At 40.5% G+C, this 22,000-nt stretch overlaps 1 protein-coding gene and 1 long non-coding RNA gene across 5 annotated transcripts in view; one reads left to right on the top strand and one right to left on the bottom strand.

The window, feature by feature from the left end:
• Positions 1–1,565: 1,565 nt before the first annotated feature.
• LOC124856884 lies at positions 1,566–3,462 on the bottom strand. The gene is made up of 2 exons (XR_007035452.1): positions 3,330–3,462; positions 1,566–3,246 (listed from the first exon to the last, which is right to left on the bottom strand). It is a non-coding gene; the product is annotated as an uncharacterized LOC124856884 (long non-coding RNA).
• The window catches only part of atp2b3b (ATPase plasma membrane Ca2+ transporting 3b), a 137,928-nt gene continuing 119,284 nt past the window's right edge, over positions 3,357–22,000 (top strand). Inside the window, exons 1-3 of one of the 4 annotated variants that reach the window (XM_047347739.1) lie at positions 3,357–3,944; positions 8,929–9,721; positions 19,638–19,835. In XM_047347739.1, the coding sequence (XP_047203695.1) occupies positions 9,478–9,721; positions 19,638–19,835 (442 nt within the window). In that variant the 5' untranslated portion in view covers positions 3,357–3,944; positions 8,929–9,477. Of the gene's footprint in view, positions 3,953–8,928; positions 9,722–19,637; positions 19,836–22,000 lie in introns of all 4 variants that reach the window. The other 3 variants (XM_047347489.1, XM_047347569.1, XM_047347652.1) reach the window with 3 other exon arrangements.

Below are 22,000 nucleotides of genomic sequence, written 5' to 3'. Positions count from 1 at the left end.
GAATTTGCCAAACTACATGTTGTCAAGCCACAAAGCTTCTGGGAGAATGTCCTATGGACAGATGAGACAAAAATTTTACTTTTTGGCAAGGCACATCAGCTCTATGTTTGCAGACAGAAAAATGTGAAGAAAAGAACACTGTCCCTTATGTAAAACATGGAGGAGGCTCTGTTCTGTATGTTTTGGGGCTGCTTTGCTGCATCTGGCACAGGGTGTCTTGAATCTGTGCAGCGTATAATGAAATCTCAAGACTATCAAGGGATTCTAGAGAGAAATGTGCTGCCCAGTGTCAGACAGCTTGGTCTCAGTTGCAGGTCATGGGCCTTGCAACAGGATAATGACCCAAAACAAACGACTAAAAGCACCCAAGAATGGCTAAGAGGAAAACATTGGACTATTCTGAAGTGGCCTTCTATGAGCCCTGACCTAAATCCTATTGAGCATCTTTGGAAGGAGCTGAAACATGCTGTCTGGAAAAGGCACCCTTCAAACCTGAGACAACTGGAGCAGTTTGCTCATGAAGAGTGGGCCAAAATACCTGCTGAGAGGTGCAGAAGTCTCATTGACAGTTATAGGAATCGTTTGATTGCAGTGATTGCCTCAAAAGGTTGTGCAACAAAATATTAAGTTAAGGGTACCATCATTTATGTCGAGGCCTGTTTCATGAGTTTATTTTTTTTAATAATTCTGTTGAAGGATGTTTGAAAAGCAATATCTGACTTTCATTTGTTCATTTTCATAGAATTTTTATTCATTATTATCTTTGTCAGATTCACGTTATTGCTGTGACCATTTTGGGTTTTTCTTTCATTAACCGAGGGGTACCAACAATTTTGTCCTCGTGTGTAGCTAAGGAGCTTATGAAAGGGTGAATGTTTAAGGACGACGGCTTCTTTCTGTTGTTACAAGGAATGTTCTCTTTTATACCAATTTTATTTTTGATGAGGATAACTGTAGCATAAAAGCAATTATTTATTATTAATAAAGCACCACCTCATTTTGATTATTGTATTGATTACACCTCCCTGAAATATTTACTAATTCAAAGATAGTTTCAAATCTCTTTTAGCCAAACATTTTTTATATTTTAGGCTTTTTTTATTTACAAGAATGTACAGTGCTGTCGTCATTACGCAGTTTATAGGAGGGGGTGACTTAAAGCAGCCTTGACCCTCTCTTTTATGGTAGACAATTATATCATATAATTTATTAATGTGCTGCTTGAAACAGAATTCCTGCTGAAATAAAAACTTTTTTCTTAAGTCGCTACAATTTCATTTAATTTTAGAATATAATTGACTAACCATAAATGCAACTCATGGTGTGTTTAATGATAAAACAGTGTTAAATAATTATATAGTATTACTTTAAAGCCTTTAAGTGCAATATATATGTCCTGTCAAATAAAACAAGTATTGTTGTTGCAGGTCAAAAATAAGAAGGCATATTACTTTAGTCTTCCTTCCTCAAAGTGAATGAACAAAATACATTTCAAAATTATTCATGTAGGAAATTTAAAATGAAACTTTGAAACAGTAAAGAATTTATTGTAAATAGAAAAACTGTGATTTTCAAAGACTTTTATTTCAGATAATCACATATTTTATGTAAGATACAAAGAATCTACTTTTGAAGTTGTTATTGTTTTACTTGTGGAAATCCAGAGGTCTGGAGTTTTAGTGGTCACAGAGTCAGGACAAAGAGAAAGAGGAAGAAAAATGTGTTAAACTGGCTTCATTGTGTCTATAGAAGCGGGCACAGAAATCAGCAGTGTAGGTATGAATATAGGAATACCTGTTCTTACATTAAATGGTCCAGAAATTAGTTGTACTCAAAGGCTTTTGGTTAATCTCAAAAGATGCTGGAATCCCGAACACTTTTTAGGAACACCTGTTCAATTGCTTGCAAACATAATTAGAGATGCAACCAGTCACATCGCAGCAACTCAATACAATCGGGCATCTAGATCTGGTGAAGATAATTTGCTGAAGTTCAAAGCGAGCATCAGAATGGGGACAAGTTGAATTTAAGTTACTTTGAATGTGAGTTGGTTGTTTCCTTCAGACAGGTCTGAAAAACAGAAAATATCCCGTAAGCACCAGTTCTGTGGAAGAAAATACATCGCTGATGAGAACAGGCAGACTGGTTCCAGACTATAGAAATAATCACTTGTTACAACCAATGTATGCAGAACGCCATCTCTGAGTGCACAACATGTGGAACCTTGAAACAGATGGACCTTAGCAGCAGAACAAAAAAGCAGCCACTGCGCCTTAAAGCTAAGAACAAGAAACTGATGCTAAAATTCACACAAGCTCACCAACACTTAATAATAAACGCTTGGAAAAACATTGCCTGGTCTGATTAGTCTCAAGTTCAGGTTTGACATTCAGATGGTAGGGTCAGAATTTGGTGTAAACAACATGAAAGCATTGCATCAATGATTCACCCTGGTGGTAGTGGTGTAATTTCACGCGAAATTGTTTCTTGACAGACTTAAGGCCCCTTGGTACAACTGACCATCGTTTAAACACCACAGCCTGCCTGAATATTGTTGCTGACCATGTCCATCCCTTTTTGACCACAGTCTACCTATCTGACGGCTACTTCTAGTCGAAAATTGCACAGTGTTGCAAACATCAGATTAAGTCTATGACATGACAATAAGTTCACTGTACTCAAATGGGCCCCACATCGCAATCTAGCAGAGCACTTTTAGGATGTGGTCCAACAGGAGATTTTCATCATCCATGCGCAGCTGTCAAATCAGCAGCAGCTGTGTGATCTTTTCACGTCAATATGGACCATGATCTCACAGTAACGTTTCAGACACTGTTGAATATGTGCTGTGAAGACTTAAGGCATTTGTAAAAGCAACCTAGGGTCCATCCTATTACCATAAATCGTACCCAATAAAGTGACCAGTGAAGGTATGGAGAGAATAAACTATTACTCTGAGTTTGTCACAACTGACGGCAACAATGTGCCCAATGATAATCCCAAACCTTTTCTTTGTGCTCAATTTTAAATATTTATTTGACACTAAATCATTTGACAAGTTAGTTCCTGAGAGATAGACTGAGCTCTGAATGTAAAAGTCCATCAAGTTGTTAGTTCCTGAGAGATAGTCTGAGCTCTGAATGTAAAAGTCCATCAAGTTGACAGAATAGTTGAACACCCTGTCCAGGTGTACCACACCTCTCGCCAAATGACCGCTAGAGATAGGCACCAGCTCCTTCCGCGACCCTGCAAAGATAAACAGGTAGGCTATAATGGATGAACGGATGGTTTGACAGACTAGCTATTTTATGCCAAATTGCTTGCCATACTCGCGGATGCTGTGACCGATTCTCCTGTGCGCGCGAGCTGTAGCAGACGCGGCTCCTCCTCCTCCTCCAAAAATGTCGCAGGAGCTTCTCCTCTCACCGCGGCGTTTCTTTTCTTTCCTTCTTTTCTTTTTCACCCAACGCCCCTAAAAGTCCACCGAATTCGCAGCTGTCACAGCCGGAAGCAGAAAGCTTCATCCGGACGCCCGGACTGGTCGTTCTCCCCTCCCCTCCAACAGAGGTGTTTAAACCCTCAGCCCGGCGCATCCCCCCTCCCTCCCTCTCTCTCTTCATCTCTCTGTCATTAACAGCGTCACCCTCTCTTGAAACCGCCGCAGAACTCCGCCGACCATCCACCAGGTGACTGCGCGGAGCGGAATATTCATCAGCACCGCCGCCGCCACCGTCGTCGTCTTTCATCCCTCCGCTCCTTTGGACTCCAGGGTACCGGAGCTGCTGTATCACTGCATCCTCCTTCCCTCACCCCGCACCCTCTCCCCCTGCTGTATCCTCTCATCCGGTTCGGGACATTCTCCGCTCCACGCACACGCAGATTAAAGGGGATTCTGCTTCCCCGCCCGAACACTGATGCTGATGTCCTTGAGCTCGGCCTGCACGGTGAGTCGGTGAGTCCGTACGTGCTTGCGTGCGTGACTGTTATTTACCCCGGGCGTCTTGTTTTAATGGAGGGAGGATGTGTTGCCCATTAGCAGCATGTAGGGGGGTTAGGACGGACTTGCTGAATGTGGACGGCCTAATGTACTTATCATAGGCCTTTTACAGCTGTCAGAACTGCCCATACACTAGTGCACAACATAACACCCTGCATGCAGACAGCGTTATGACATTATGGACGAGTGTGTGTGTGTGTGTGTGTGTGTGCTCATCCATCCCTCCGTGTCCTGTGTCAGTGGATGAGCTGCAATAACATTTTCACCGAGCAGCACTCGTTGTTCTCCCCGTTCGCCTCCGTTTTTCACGGGCATCAGATGCGTTGTTTGTCTCGATTCCGGAGTTCCTGCAGCGCTGAGAGTAGCTGAGCTGCCAGGGTTTTAGTTTCATCTGGCGACAGTCCGCGGCCAGAGGGACCCTGACAAGTAGTACGGCACAAGATGGGTGAGAGTTTGCCAGGTGGAAGGCCGGTGGCCGGGAGCCGGTAACCTTGCGGAGGGACATTGGTTGCAGACAAGTAGCGCTCCATCGGCTGCGCTTCCTCTGTCCTTGTATTTTAGTCTCTCGGCTTTCACCCTGACTTCCGCTTGTTGCTGTTGAGGTTGAGCATTGGCATGAAGATAACGCACGTTTGAAGGTGACCAGCAAAGGTCGTTTTTTATGTGAAATACTCACTGGATCATTCCAGCACAGGAAATTATTTTGGTGTGCGTGTTGCCTTGGGTGGAGTTGTGGAAGGACATGGGATACTTGGAGAGAGTCAATCTCTTTTCTTTCTTTCTTTCTTTCTTTCTTTCTTTCATCCATCCATCCATCCATCCAGCCTCTTTAATGTACTCCATGATAATGCAGATGTCTGTGTCTTTCACCTTTAATGGCTCCAGGAACGGACTGCATTGTGTGCTTGTTCCCACTGGGCTTTACAGAAGTGTGTGACTGGCCCTGAGCCAGCAACGGCAGGTGGGTGCTCACATTTGAAGGCCCTGCCAGAGGTGACCCTTCAGAACTTTCTGCTGGAAGTCAGGGCTGCAGGTGCACAGTTGGACTCCACTGCCAGCCAGGGTAGAAATCCTGATGTTCTCTCTAACAGATTATGGGTGCGATCTAGCCGGATGGCAGCTGCATGAAGCATAAGCAGGCGGGACTACACGGCTGCATGCTGACCTATTCAGTCAAAAGTGATCAAATGTGGATTTGGTTGTGCCTCTGTTGCCTTATCTGACACGCATGGAGTCACAGAGCAGCATACCCCTCTGGCCTAGAATAAAATCCCGTGAGAAGCCTCTTCTCTGCATTTTTCCTGCTTTGTGCCATTCTTGACGTTCTTTCTGCAGTGATAAAGAGAAAACCTCCCCAGGGAAACAGAGTGGCCACTTTCTATTAAAAAGCAAATAAAAATAACCAAATTACTCATCTCCTTTAGGGGACAGTATGTGGACAACCAGGGCCAGCTTTCAGGATAAATGGGCAGCCTAAGAGGACTGTGGCGACCTTTTGTCTGACTTTTTCATGATAAAACCCACTCCCAGCCAGGGCAGCAGCCCCTCCCCTCTCTCTGTCTTATTCTGAAAGTGCTGCCCTGTATGACACATTTGTGTGTGTCATGACAGAGATCGTATTAACTGATGTCTCTGGGTGTGAGTGCTCATGTTTTTGTGTGTCTACTGTCCATTTACTCTTGTATCTTGTGGATAAAGGCTTGCATGTTGCAAGAATTAGGAATGTTGAACAAATTAAGTAATAACTTCTTTTTTGCATAGTGCATAACGCAGACCCACAAGCAAGCACACATACTCATGTATGTTACACACAAAGCACAAAGCTTTGAGACAAACAACAGGACAGACTGAGAGTCATAGTTGCAGCAGTTGGAAGGATGAAGAGTGGATGTTTTTCTTGCATGAGCGTTATAATATGAGACAGAATCAGTGAGTAAGAGATCAGGCCGGGAATAAAAACATACAACTGACTAAATAAATAAGTGTTTGCAGTAACAGGAAGCCAACGCAAAGCTAGAGAAACAAAATGAAGGAGTCCAAAAAGAGGGAAAAAGGAGGAAGGTGAAATGATGAGCAACAAAACATTAAAAACCCTGTAATCCTTATGGACATACTAAGAAATAGAAGGTAAGGAAAGCAAAGGAAGATGGACAGGGGGGGGGTTGGGTTAAAGGAAGCTGAAGCAGGGTGACTCAGTCATAAACTAACACTCTCAGTCAGGATAGAAACATGGCAGGGCAGGGAGGAGAAGGGATGGAGAAGATGCAAGAGGCAGAAGGAGCTGAGGGAGAGCTAAGAGTGGAGAAGAAAAGGAATGAATGATGAGCTTCTGCTCGTTTCTTTCTTCTTTTTTTACTGCTCATCGTTATGTAATCTGATCTTACCCTGATCAGAATATGTTTTGTCATGTGTTATGCTGTGAATATTTACAGCCGCCGGTAATTAATCACGTGGGATGAGGTAAAGCAAGTTGAACTGGAGCACCGGTGTTAGGTTAATTTATGATTTATAAACTTCTTGTAAAGTGGGGATTAAATGCAAGTTTAGATCAGGGAAAGGGTTTTGCAACAAGGGGAACAAGGACTTCTCTCAGATCAGTTTTCACTAGAAATGCACCAATCAGAATTTGTTTGGGTCAATTAAAGATTTTTGTAAAATCTTGACCTGCCAATCCAAACTTATTCTTAAAAACTATAAAATAACAACAGTCTCCATATGTATTCTCCAGATGATGATAGTCCAACTATTGAAAACAAGTACCGCCTCAGTAGACCTCAGGTACAACCATCTGAACAGAGATTTTAAAACAATAGTATATCAGGACTTTTTTTCATTTCTTGTGTTTTGTTGTTAATTTCTAAAACAGAGCAAAACATTCTTTACTATTGTCACAGCTTTTCTGGTGGAGGTTGCTGAAGAACTTGTCTTTGAAGTGGGGTAATAGGAATTTCTCAACTGATGTGGGAACATTTCCATGAGCAATAAAATATAACCAGGTACTTTGAAGAGGTTCTGATGCACCATAAACATGTCACAACATGTTTTAGAAAAATGAAATAGCCTCTTATACCTCTGTGCTTCCAGACTTTATTTTAAAACACCACTGATACTGAAAGTAGCTCACTGAGAGTCTAATTTAATTAGGAACATCATCCACGTTGAAAAACTTTGTCAGTGTGACTTGGTCTTCGGCTCTGACTAAAACTTGGCGTGTTCATTGTTTGGAAAAAGGATTTGATTTTTAATATTCCAACTAATGGAATCCAGTCACCAGCAGATTTTCCAGCACATCTCTAATTCATATGATATTTTTGCCATATTGGCCACCACTACTACAACCCAAATCTTTAATCAATGCACCAAAATGTGAAACTGGAGGACATTTTTTCTTCTGAGCATACAGTGCGCTGCTACTGTCGGAGATTGCCATCTTGATCTGATCCACGATAAGAAAGCAGTACCTTCTAAAAGAAGAAGAGAAGAGGATGTGAAAAAAAATAGGATAAAGTGGGAGAGAAGATCTGCTGGAATGTCAGTATAAAGTTTTAAGATCGGGTTTATTCATCACAAAAAGAACAATTGTGTAGCTGAGCTCCAGTTTGATGGCAACAAAAACTACATTTAACTACATTCTAAAGAGAGGAAAATCTTTTCATTACCGTTTGTATGGTTTTACGTAACCTACGGAGCTGAGTGAAACTGAAGCTCATTGGGAGTTGTAGCAGACATCTACGTTCACACTGCAGGCAAATGTGGCCCAACCGACTTTTTTGCCCATTTCCGACCTCAGACGTTTTTATGGCAGTCAGAACGGCCCAATTCCAGTCTTTTCACCTCCAAACAAATCGGAATTGTGCCACTTCCATATGTGGTACTACATCAGATACATATCCTATAGTTTTCCAAGTGTCCGCAGTCTGAACGTCATGTTGCATTTCATCCGACTTTTACATCATGTCTTGGCTCTGAATAGCACTCACACATAATTCTCTACAGTAGCAGCCACTGCTCCACTAAAAGCCATTGTTAATAGTTGTGCTCTCTTTCTTGTTACCTTTCTTCATCTTGGTATGATGTGGTCATTATATTGTCGGCTCCCGTTGCTCAGCAACTTAATAATAACACAAAGAAGGCGACTTCCATTATTACATCTGTAAACCGTGTGCTGCTGTGTGAAATCTACATTCTCCATCTGTGCACGGGGGTCAATTTGGGGTCGTGAACCATTCAGACTGAAGTCTGATGGCAATCGCAATTATTTATTAGTTTGAACAACCACGCAAAAAAAAAATAGGATTTTAGCAAAAAATCGGAATTGAGCATCTAGACCTGCTGTGTGAACATGGCCTAAACGAAGAGTCCTCAGTGGACCATGAGCTCTCTGAAGTTTGGAGTTTTTTCAAGAACTGATGTTTATCTTATTTAGACAATGGGTGGATGTATGGTTTGTAACTTTTGGATAAAAATGTTATCTAATGAGTTGATAACTTTATATTTGCTCCAATTTTTAATTAGACAAACTGTTTCTCTTTAAAAACCTGATACAATAGTGTCGCTTGAGAACATCACCAACCCTTAATTGGACTGAAAAAACATGTGTGCTGCTGCTTCTCAGCTGTTTGTATGTACAAACTGCTGTTTTGTATCCACTTATAATTTTATTCAGAAGATAATGTTTCATTATTGTGTTTACACCTTGTTGCAATGCCATAAAAATCAGTAATGTCAGTTTAAATATCACAGGCACTGATGTGTGTGAGGGTGCTTCAGGGCTCAGAGATACATGTACCAGTTCACTACTTTCTGTATTTATTTAGATAAGGATGGATGCTGTTATGATTTTATTCCCACTTAAAAATGACTCTGATGGGCTGAGTGAGATCAATAAACCTCTGTGTTAATGTTTCTGTGTCTGGTGTGCTCTCTCCCAGGTCCTGGTCGTGCAGCAGTAGCTACCTCTAAACTGGATCTTCTTCCCGTTTGTGATTTATCAGCCGCCTTTGGCCTCTCTCCATCTGTCCATCATCACTTTATTCCCGTCTGCAAGTCCGTCAGCATGTCCGTCCGTTTGTCCATGGACCAGCCGTGACCCTGGAGGGAGGGGGACAGAGACGAGTAAAGAGTGGAGTCACCGGGGAGACGAAGGAGAAGAAAGCTGGATTCATTCAGACGTCACGTCTCTGAAGTGCTCCTGCTCACTGTCCTTCATCCTCCTCACCCTCCTCCCCCATCTCCCTCTGTTATGGAGATTTAAAGGAGCAGTGGGAGGTTAGGTCAAGATAGATAGGAGGAAAAAAACACAACCAACAGCCCTTTATTGCCCTTACAAAGAATTAAAAGAGAGTGGAAGGGTAATTCAGTCACTTAATTCCAATAAAAAAATTAAGAGCACATGAACAGCCCTTCACCTGCCAAACAAAGGAGGAGCTAAGTAGACTTCGGAGAGAGAGGACAAAAACTCATCAAATTATTTTACTGACATGTCAACAACAGCAACAATGGGCGAAATGGCAAACAGCGCTGTGGAGTTTTATCCCAAAGGGACTAGAGGCAGGGATGGAGGTAGGGCAGATGGCAGCCTTGCAGGGGGAGACTTTGGGGTGACGGTAAAGGAGCTAAGAGAGCTGATGGAGCTACGAGGCGGTGACGCCTTACAGAAGATCCAGGAAGGCTATGGAGACACAGAGGGCCTCTGCCAGAGACTACAGTCCAGCACCACTGATGGTGAGCATGCATGGGGGTTGAATGGGCTGAGATATAATGTAAGGGTGAATGGATGAAGAACTAGACAGATGAATTATTAAAAGCACAAATGAATAGGTTAATACACAGGTTTCCCATACAGCCTGAAAAAGTCTGGAAATGTCTAGAAATTGAATTACAGATCTTCCATGTCTACATAAGTATGAAGAAAAAAATAGATTATGGAAAAATACTTTTATTTCCAGACTGTTCTTTCTCTAAATGTTAAATCCATGAATACTTACTTCCTTCATTCCTTTTTTTCCTTTCATCCTTTATTACTTCCCTCTTTTCTTGCTTCCTTTCCTTAATTCATTTTCTTCATTACTTTTATCTGTCTTTGTTCTTTTCCTTCTTTCTGTGTCTTTCCTTTTTTTCTTTTTCTCCCTACTTCCTTGTTTTTCTTGTACTTCTCTTTCTTTCTTTTTTTCTTGCTTGCTTTGTTCCTTCCGTACTTTCTTCGTGTGTTTTTTTTTCTGACCGTTTAAAACTTCATCTCATTAGAAACATCTGCAGTAAATTCATAGTGATGTTTCATACTTCTGCTTTGAAAACTGACCCACTTCTTTGAATCTAGAAAAGTATGGAAGCTACATGTAAAATGTTTAGTAGCACTGCATTTACAAATGGATGAATGAGCTGTATGAAAGCAGAGCAGCATGAGCTCAAACGATAGTAGTAGAACTGCCAAAGCTGCATCCAAGTTATTAGATCTCTGATATCAACATTTGGCTCCGATAAATGGCCAAGACTGTAAACATGCTACAAACACAGTCTGGAAATGACCTTTAATGTCATTTTAGGCCTGGGCTATTCCTGCACCAGCAAACTGAACTATCTTCAGTGCATCCTACAGAATGGAAGCACTGAGAACAAACTGTTAAATCACATTCACTCCATGTGGGTAATCCTAGTTATAGAAGGCAGGTTTTGGGTGAACAGCAAAGGAACGGGTGGTTGGTTTGATTGATGAGTGGATGACAGGATTAGGGTGGGTGAATGAAGTAAAAGTGTGTTACTGTGGGATTAACTGGGAATCTCAGACAGCACAAAACTGCAGAAGTGCTTCAGTACCATAGTGGTTTGGGTCCATTCCGGTACCTTCCTAGATTGTTTTGCTTTACCCTATTCAGCTAATGGTAGAATAGGAGTGAAAGGTGGTTTAGTACCAGAGAACTAAGTGTACTAGTGTAGTCTGAACCTGGTTCCTTAGTAGTAGTAGTAGGTTAACATGTAAACATGAAGGAGAGCTACTTTCTAATTTTACCCCATCCCCATGTTCCTGATCCTTGTTACAGTGCTTATTCATACCTCCTGAACTTTTTCACAATGTGTCACATTACAACCAAAAACCTTTACGTATTTAATTTTCTGTAATGTTATAGATAAAAACAGAATAACGCATGATTCTAAACCATCTTGTACGGTATATTACATGATGGTTTAACTTTACTTTTATACTATATAATCAAAATCTCATTTTATTTTCTCTCAAATGTTTCCTAATTATTAGAGTCAACTGAATCTTAGAAGAACGTTGTAGAGAGCTCTAAAGGAGGGTTAGGTTATGAAACGACTCACAGAGCTCTGTGGGGTACAGTAGGAAAACCTTCCACGTTGGGCAGGGCAATATGGCCTAAAATGATGTAATATTTTTTGGATGCACTGCGATGCAGGATATATATCACGATATTTAAAAGCTGTTCTTCAACATTACGTTAATGTTCAACTCTCTGATGCAGCTGTGGACGTAAGTCAGGCTCTGAACTTCCTTTTATCCGCACAACCATTTGCAGCTGCCTTTTCACGTAATCCCACAGTAAATGTGATCTTTACCAAGCTCAGTTTCAAAAAGGCTCTGTTTAGGCTCCACATTTGTTTTAAAATACATTAAACTGGTGAATATATCTGCTAACCACGCCCATGATCTGAGATGAATATAAAACCCTTTGACCAATAATCAGACCACACAGATTCTAAAGTGTGACATTTACCTGCCAAAAAACACAGAAATACACTGAAAACAGTTGACACAGTATGATGACCCACATATGAGTCAAGCACCAACACATCAGACCATTATTTAGGAATCATTGACTGAAAGAGCAGGCAACTGTTTTAGGCTTAAAATAAATATGGTCAATCAGACTGGAAACTTAGTCAAATGATTCAATTCATAGTATTATGTGTCATAGAACAACTGTTCTAAATGAACCTGGACACAAACACCAACAAAAAAGGACAAACCAAACCCATCCACTCAATCTCTACAGCTGTGTAATATAGTGCAGATAAACACATTGTATGCAACCAGTAAATTTGTTTAAATATATGTTTTTATATGTGCCAACACATCAGCTGATTGTGCCTGAGATACTCCCCTAACAGCACAACAGAAATAGTTGCTGCCAAGGGAAATATGGTGGTTCATTTCCAGTACTTTAAATGTCTGTACAGGTTCGGAGGAGTAACTCTCATGCCTGTCACATGAATGCCTGTGACACTGTCATGTCACAGGCATTCACTTAGCATAATGGTCCTAATTACCGCCTGTAGAAAATAAGAGTGAAAATCAGAATTCAGAGTGAAGTCTTCTAAAATAACGCGTTGATTTGTACTGTTAGAGTAAACATGATGGTCTGACCCACAGCTGAAGGCCTTTTAATGGCCCTTCTTGTTGTAGCCCCTTTTTCCTGACTGCGTATTAAATGTGTAGAGATTTACTGAGACCAGCTGTTTATCTTAAGGTGCTTTACGACTTGTATTGGCTCAGCCACATTTAATCAAGCATCTACTAACACTGAGAAACTGCTGTGGACGTATTTCCACTGAAAGTTTAGAGGAATAAAAGCTAATTACACAGTGTAGAACTGATTTAACCAATTGCATGATTTAGTAATTGGCTTTATGTTAAAATTTTTATTTTGTAATATTTGAGCAAGTTTGGTTCATAATACCTAGTATATACAGGTGCTTCAGTTTTTGGCAATCTCATTCATAGAACCTTTCTCTTTACTCTGTTCGTTACAGCAAGAAAAGCACCACATCCATCAGTCAGTTTTTATGTACCAGTTCAGTAGATATGTAGGAATGCACAGCCATGATGAAAAGAAAGTACACACTCATATCAGTACTATAGTTTTAATGTATACATAGTTGCATCTCTGCTTGGTTCTGAAATGTTTTGAATCTAATTTTAATTTACAAAAACCACACAACACCTTCCACCTTGTCACTATTTACTAAACAAAGATAAAGCCAAAATACAAATCTGTGTATGAACAATTATGAGCACTCTATGTTTAACAGCTTGTAGAACATTTAGAAGGATTTTCTGTATAAATTATTGTGGAGGGATTTTTGCCAGTTGTCTGGACAGCATATATTCAGGTCTTTACGTTTTCTGACGTTTTTTTCTATACAGTTCACTTAAGGTCCCAGTGGAACATTTCCATCTGTTGTACATTGGATGCTGTGTTTGTGGATGACCAAAATTTGAGCTTCAGCTGTAGGGGAGACAGCTTTACATTTGACTCTAGAACTCCTGAATCTCTTGGTTTGTTGGCAGAAAAACAAGGCCTAATCATTCACCCTCCACCAGCATGCTTGACAATAGGCGTGGTTCTGATATGCTGGGTTCAGTTCGGTTAAGAATCTTGGCTTTATTCTTTTTAGGGACATTGATTTTGGAGAGAAGAAACTTCTTCAAAACATCCAAACAAGCTATCCTTGTTCAGTGTTTTTCTAGCTGTCCTTTAACACGCCTTTAACACGCTAACTGAGACCTGTAGAGTCTGACGTGAAACTCCAGGGTTTCTATGAGCATTGCAATGTCTGATCGGGAATTTCCCTGGACATTCAAAATTAGCATCTGTTTTAAAGTGGACATATCATGTTTTTAAATCCTTCCTTTTGACCTTAAATCATTCAGTTGTGGTCTATATAAAGTAGAACTGCAAGGCTTTGGTCTGAATTCCTGGTTATTGTAGCTCCACAGGCTCCTCTTTTACCTGTTCTGAGGTGCGTCTGAGAGCAACTTGTTTTGGTGCCGTCTCTTTAAATGTTACTGAGGCACACCTCGCCCCCCTCTAGGTCAAAAAGTGTTCCACTTTAACCATTTTGGCCATTTTTGTAGTCTGATAACAAAAATCTAGTGGCATGGGAACAAGACAAAAATGGCAAAAATAATGCTTAACTGTTCATGTGATAATAATATTCAAAACACGCAGTACGGTTCTGTCCTCAGTGAGCTATAAGCAGCAGACAGCGCTAACATTAGCAGGAGGCACGATGCTACTGCTATCAGAACAATGGCCAGGACGTCACAACAACACACAATACACACGCAATTTTTGCAACAAACACTTAGCTGTGTCCGCCGTTTCTATAGACAGAAGGAACTGATCCCTTAATCAGATGAAGTCTTTCAGCAAATCCTTCTTGATTCTGGTGGAAGTTGCTGAAGAACTTGTCTTTGAAGTGGGGTAATAGGAATTTCTCAACTGATGTGGGAACATTTCCATGAACAATAAAATATAACCAGGCACTTTGAAGAGGTTCTGATGCTGGGGGACAGTGTAATGAATTGTGTGGGTCAATACACTCAACAACCGGACCGAACTTATCCTCTTTCAGGGTAGGGATACTTGAGTTTGGACCACAAAAGTGCAGGTAGAAATAAATATGGTGGATATGTGAAATAAATCAGCAGTAAGTCCATGACCTTATTCAGCTGTTGTATAGGAAATACTGTGACGTAACAGTTCAAAAAACATAACAGATGATGAACGGACTGAAAAATATGAACTAAACAGAATATAACTCAGCACCTGGAGACACTAAGTTCAACTTTTCTGCACTCCTACAGACTCCAATTACACAATAAAATGTATTTAAAGGCTAAAAAGTGGATTTTGCATGATATATCCACTTTAAATACTTTCCAGTTGTGAATATTATTTCTCAGTGTAGAATGATGAATTTCAAGTTGTTTAGAAATTACATTAGAACCCTTCCTGGATAAGTGGCCTAAGGTAATTTCTGATGTCTTTCTGCTTTGACATTGTGCAATTGTGTACCTGCATGTTTCAGACCAGGGGCATTATTGGATCCCTTATTGCAAGACAACAAGAAGGTTTCAGGTTCAAATCCTTGTCAGCAATACTCCCTGTGGAGTTTGTATGTTCTTCCCATGCATGTGCAGGCTCTCTCCAGGTGTTCTGCCTTGCTACCATACTCCAGGGATGTAGATGGCCTCTTGCCCATTGACATCTGTAGATAGATACCCTGGCGCACAGGAAGAATTAAGTAGGGATAGAAAATGGATAGATGAAGATAGAAGAAAATATTGCCAAAATCAAACTATTTGACTGTCTTTGAAAAGTTAAGGTTAGATTAAAAAGAAATGTAAAAGTTATCATATTGCTGCATGGGTCTCAACTTTTGATCCAAACTTTGTGTGGAAAGTATTCTTAGCTATTAGCAGAAAGCTCATGGCCTGGGTCTATTAAACCCATCACCCGGCCGTGCATATCGCTTCTAGAAACATTTCTAAAAGAATAGGTTGCTTTCAAGAGCTCAGTGAATTCTAGTGTGGTACCATGATTAAGTAAGTCCAGTTGGAAAATGTCCTCACTAATAAATATTTCACAGCCAACTATTATCAGTATTATAACAAAGTGGAAGTGATTGGGAATGAAAGTGGTTGGCCAGTGGATGCTGAGGCACACAGTGTCTTTAGGTTTCCTTAAGAACAGCACCTAGAGAGCTTCAAGGAATGGGTTTTCATTCTTGAGCAGCTGCAACCGAGTCTTTCACCACTAAGTGGAATACAAAGCTTCAGGAGCAGTGGTGTAAAGCACACTGCCACTTACTCTAGAGCAGTGGAGACATGTTTTCTGAAGTGATCAATCATGCCCCTCTGTCTGCCAATCTAATGAAAGAGTCTGGGTTTGGCAGTTACCAGAAGAGCATCACATGTCTGATGGCATTTTGTCATGTGAAAGGTTTAGTGCAGAGGGGATAATGATGCTGGGCTGTTTTTCAGGAGTTGGGCTCAGGTGTTTAGTTGCAGTGAAAGGAACGTTTAATGTTTCATCATACCAGAACAGTTTGGACAACTTCGTGCTCCCAACGTCGTGGAAACTGTTTGGAGATGACCACCCTTAGTGGTAACATGACTGCATTGTAGTGCACAAATGAGGTCCATAAATACATGGATGAGCAAGTACAGTGTGGAAGAACCTGACTGGCCCAAACAGAGTCCTGAACTTCACCTGACAGAACATCTTTAGAGTGAATTAGGGTAGACAATGAGGGCCAGACCTGCTCTTCTAAGATCTATGTCTGACCTCACAAATACGCCTCTGGGAGAATGGTCAGAAATTCCCATAAATGCACTCCTAGACTTTCCCAAACAGCTGAAGCTGTAAGAGCTGCAATGGGTGGGTGGACATTATATTAAACTCTATAGATTAAAAAAAGGATTTCACTCAAGTTCTATGGATGTGAAGGCATACAAGTGAATAGGTTTGGCAATATTGTGGATCTTCACATTAGTACACCAATCAAAGGTTTATGATGACCCTTCTGTGAATCTGGATGTCAGCATCTTCCCCATTTATCTACAGTAAATGTGCACATTGGTTCTAACAGGGGTGTGGTAACACGCTACGCCCACTACTTCAACTAGTTGTAACCTGGCAACACAACAGCAGTGACAAGTTGGCTCAGAAAGTCAGCAACATATGGAAGGATAATGCAGAACATTCAGATGGAGATGGATGAATTAAGAAGCCTGAGCGAGAGTGTGTTTAACTGTTAGCAGCATCTGCGAGGTGTGTGTGTCTGTGAGTGAATGAGGAAGGGGGAGAAAAAGTGCAAGGAGTTGCTGGTGTTGAGTTACGGTACGTCTGTGTTGAGTGTTGCTAATTTGATACTGTGAGTTGGTCAGGAATCAGTGCAGGAGGTCCCAACAAACCTATCACAAACACACACAGACTCTTGTCTGCAGAATCACCTACAGAGCACAGTTTACCCACAAATAAGCATAAGCGCTGCTCTCCAATAACTTGTTTTGAACCACAACTCAAAACCTGCCTGTTCAAACGTGAAACTCCTAAGTCAGAACCCAAAAAGCCTTTTTCTGCTTGTGATCCGCTGCATCCTCCTCTTCTTTGAGTTTAATAAAACTGATGACAGGGCTGGAATCGGCAGATCAGACGGTGAAATATTGGCAAACATAGATGCACACATGGATACATTATAATGCATTTGGTCCTGAATGTCATCTGTAATGTGATACATAGAGTAGGATAGGGCTTAAACCAACAGAGTGAAATCACATTCCCTCTTAGACCAGTATGGATACACCACCACTGCAGTATTAGACCATTAGATCCACAGCTAACAGCCAGAATGTAGGAGGGACAGCAATTTGGTAGGGGGAGTGAGAGACTGTATGTGTTTTAAGAGGAGAAAGCTAAGGGGTGAGGAGGGAGAGCTTGAACAGCTTGCCGCATTGTCAAGGACACATCAAGGAGAGATTGAGAGCGAGGGAAGAGAGCTATGGAAGAGGGATGAGAATAATGGGCGGAAAAGAAAGGGAGGAGGCTGATGAAAGGAGGATACAGCTCCCAACGATTACTCAGCATCAGGTCACCTGTTTTGAGTTGCTCCTTTCTTTGCCTTGGCCTGAACCCTGTTGAGTGTCAGAATTCCACACAACTCCTCTGCAACACAGGGAGCTACGCATGAATCCCTGCAGTAGGCAGGTTTATCCAGGATGCAAAGATAGTCACCCATATCAGCCAACCACAGCTTACAAGTCCCCGCCCCCCTCACTACTGGTAGCCAATCAAAAGAAAAGAAAGAAAAACTTTGCTATGACCATACACACTAGAGGAACGACATCACCTGTTGCTGGGCAGAAACCTTTTAGACACAGGAAGCCCTGGACCTAATATTCCGGTCACCTTGGAAACTGCCAAGGCTAAAGGGAAGAGGAAGTTGAGGAGGCTGCAAATTGAGGCAAACTTTGCAAAAATGTAGATACTTTCAAAATATTTATCTAGATTAACACATGAGCAAAATACACTCAACATCCATTGGTCTGTCTCTATTTGGCCTTTGATATTAAAGGAATTAATATATTTTCTAGACCAACTTAACTGTCTTCAGGGTTACAAAGGGCTGAGTGCATATCCTCTGGTCAGTGTTTGAGGGGGCGTGGGGTGAGTCTGGAGAGTTCAGAGTCCATTACATGGCTATCACAGACAAACAACAGTCATTGGAATTCAAGATTAATTGATGAGAGATTCTCCCAATATGATTGACCTTGAGTTAAAATATCACTGTTTCACTGTATTAACACAAGAATGTAATAGAAGAATGTATAAAATGATCTAACTGAGGCAGAAATGCAACAGTTAGTCTCAGTGCTACTTAAATACTATAAAACACTGATCTTAGTACATAGTCCCTAAGCTCACTGGGAAAGTAGGCCATGTCATTTAGTAATTTTAAGGTCTGGATAAGTATGCAAACAGAACATAGACTATATAAAAAAAAACATTTCCAGACTTTATTACCATTTCTGTTGTCTAAACGTTCCATCCATCCATCCATCCATCCATCCATCCAATTCTCATTTTGAACTGAATTGAATTGAATTGAATTTTATTAAATTTCATTTAGAAATACTATATTAATTCCAAAGCGAAGTTAAATGTAGGTATGGTATCCTATATTAGGCTTCTTTGTAGATGCTGATGGTTGTAGACAGGAAGGATCTCCTGTAATGGTCTGTATTACAGCAGATCTGAAGAAGCCTCTGACTGAAGACACTCTGTTGTTGTAGGACAGTCTCATGAAGAGGATGCTCAGGGTTCTCCACTATGTTCTTCATTTTATGAAGAATCCTTCTTTGCACAATGATCTCCTGAGGTTCCAAAGGAGTCCCCAGAACAGAACCAGCCTATTTTACTAGCTTGTTGAGCTTTTTTAATTCACTGTCTCTGATGCTGCTACCCCAGCAGATGATGGCAGATCATCAGAGCACACTCTCCACAACAGACCATCCATCCATCCATCCATCCATCCATCCATCCATCCATCCATCCATCGGTTTGTCAGTACCTCCAATTTTCAATCATTTGTCCCTGTTGCCAATCATCCATCCGTCTTCTATATCTCACTATTCTGTCTAGGCTATGTTTTTTTCAGGATCATAGTTAAAGCCTGACCTCTGTAGAAATATCTACCATAACAAGTGAACCTTTGTATTAAATTTGTAAAACTGAGGAAGTTTTGTCTGGAAAGTTATGAAGAATATCAAGCTGCTCCTGTAATTTCCACACCAAGACTGCTTGTCCTTTTCATGACTGGAAATATTTGCAAACTTCTGGCTTTATTCTTATTTTATACAAAAGTCTACTAGCTGTATTTCTGCAGCTGACTGAAACTACAAAGCAACAGGTGGGGGGAGGGCAGGGCTACTTTATGCGGTGCTCTACAAAGCTGGAGAAAAACGCAGGTCACTGTGTTTCCCATATCATAGAAGGTCTTTAAACTTGAAAAATAGTTTGATGGAAATTTTTACCTTTTTTTTAATTTTGAAAAACTATATCTTGATACTGTTAACTGGCCTCTGCCTGAACTCTGTCAATATTTTGGTACATGTGTGGATCCCTGATTTTATGAATCTAGTTAATGTAACTATTTAGAAACAAACCATTGCCCACATCTGATCCAGGTTTTTTGTTTTCTCTTTCCTGATGTCTCTTTGTGTCCTGCAGATTAACTACCAGCTACTGCAGGGTTTTGTCTGTTTCTGCAATGTCATTTCACCTTTCTGTAACTTTTGCTCTGATAAAGCATTTTCACTGTTTAATCCCCTTAGGTATCAGTGGCGACCCGGCAGACTTGGAACGTCGATGTCAAACTTTCGGTCAGAACTTTATTCCTCCGAAGAAGCCAAAGACGTTCCTGGAACTTGTGTGGGAGGCTCTACAGGATGTCACCCTCATCATCTTGGAGGCCGCCGCCATCATTTCACTTGGTCTCTCTTTCTACCAGCCTCCTGGGAAGGAAAGCGAATGTGAGGACAAGGGCATAGGGGGGAGTTGGTTGGTTTCTGGGGAAGTGAGAGAGGGAATTATTAGACAAGAAAATAAAGCCCCATTTGCATTACCGGTTAAAAGCTTTAGAAACACTTTCTGATTTAATGGTTTTCTTCATTTTTATGACCATGTACATTGTACATAGATTCTCAGTGAAGGCATCAACACAGTGAATGAACACATATGGAATTATGTAGCAAAGGCAAAATTGGAAAAGAACTTTAAATATGTTATATATTTTAGATCCTTTAAACTAGCCACCCATTGCTGTGATGACTGAAATATTAACCTTTGGCCGTCTCTCTGGGAAGTTCTTTCAAGACTCTGGAAAAACATGTCAGGTGACCTCCTCATGAAGGTCATGGAGAGAATGCCAAGAGAGCAAAGCAGTCATCAAAGCAAAAGGTGGCTATTTTGAAAAATATAAAATATAAAAATATTTAGAGTTATTTCACACTTTTTGCTTACTATATAATTCCATGTGTGTTCAGTCACAGGTTTGTTGCCTTTGGTGAAAATCTACAGTATAAATAGTCATGAAAATAGGGAGACCCATTAAGTGACAAAGTGTACCTAAAACAAAGAACAGCATTTTATCACAAACAGGCTTCTGATAGGTATTTCTGAGAACATAGTTAAGTACTGAATGGACAACAGGAGTCAGCTATACACAGCTGGAAGGAGATTGTGAGCAGCCAGCAGCTGTGCAAAGTGGCAAAAGGATTTATTTTGCCTCTATTTATTCACACTGGAATTTAAAGTAATTGTCTTTTTAATAAAAGGAAAAAATGAATTCTGCACACTAAGTCTAGCAATTAGAAGAGTGATAAGAGCTGGAGAGATTGACCTAAAAGGTTACAGCTGTAGCAACAATCTCATCTGGATTAGATGAAATTCAGTTTTTGCAAAACTATGGAAAAAACTCACAAAATCTGAAAAGAAAGCAAAATTGTTTTGTTCTTAAATAGAAAATAATTGTAATAAAATATTAATTATTAATCAGGAAACCCTATAGTCTTTGTACAGTTTTTTTTATTACTATTCTTTTTCTCTGCTAAAACTTATTGGGCAGGAAAAACAACAAATACTGGAATGAGGTGGACATACTAGCGTTATAAAAAATACCCCACCGCTACTCAGATACAAAAATTCAGCCCCCCCAAAAACTAGGTGGCGCAACTGCAAAAGATGACGCATTTTAGCTTCTAACTTTCAAACCTCTAATCCCACACATAAAAACGTTTTGTCGCTATAAACCTTGAATAATTCTGGGCAGGTGTTGACCTGACCTATGCCACACCCACTTCCACCTAGAACTATTTTTTTTTTGCTACAGGTAGCTAGCTGACATCAAAAATAATCTGACCCTCCAGGTTCAAGCCAGATCGGCTTGGAAATTTGCACATATTATCTAGAGAGGAAAGCAAAAAAGTTGTCCAACATTTTAATTTGTGCTGTATTTGAAAGTAACAAGCAAGCAAATATTTTTAGTGAGTCAGCCACTAATTTGATTTAGCCATCAATCTCACACTGTGTATAATTTCCAAATGACCTTAAAACCCTTAACTACAAACTTGTTTTTGAGAACGTATACGAACGTTGGCCAACTTTGGCCACTAGGGGGCGAAAAGATTTGGAGAATTTCACTACGCAAAAACTGCTGATTGGATTTTTGCAAAACTTTGCACAAACCTTTGGGGCATATCCCAGAGACTCTATCTGGGATATGGTTGTTATTAACAGAAGTGTGAGGGGCTTACTAAGAAAAGTGTGAAAAATTTGCCAGATATGTAGAAAATCAGCCAAAAACAAAAATCACCTAATTGTCATAATTACCTCAGAATTTCAGGATATATTCTGACCGTTTAATGCACTCTAACCTTTGCTTTATTTTAAGGTCCTTCACTCTACTTTTTCAAAAAATCTTGTTTTCCAAAAATGCATTAGACTGGATGGAGTATTTTTTCTTTTGGAAAATATTTGATCTACAGGCCTGGTAATACTGAGGTCTGTGCCACAAGGAAAGAATGTCGTCTGAGAAAATTTTGAGAATTTACGGACACAGTATATATTTTTTGTGACTGTATTAAATTATGATTATATGCTGTGTTCACTCTCAAAATGGGAATTAATAACCGCTAAG

Source organism: Girardinichthys multiradiatus, chromosome 1, assembly GCF_021462225.1.
Source record: "Girardinichthys multiradiatus isolate DD_20200921_A chromosome 1, DD_fGirMul_XY1, whole genome shotgun sequence".
In the NCBI taxonomy this organism is placed as follows: Eukaryota; Metazoa; Chordata; class Actinopteri; order Cyprinodontiformes; family Goodeidae; genus Girardinichthys; species Girardinichthys multiradiatus.
Note: the sequence above shows the minus strand (reverse complement) of the source record. Positions and strands in the feature narration are given on the sequence as shown.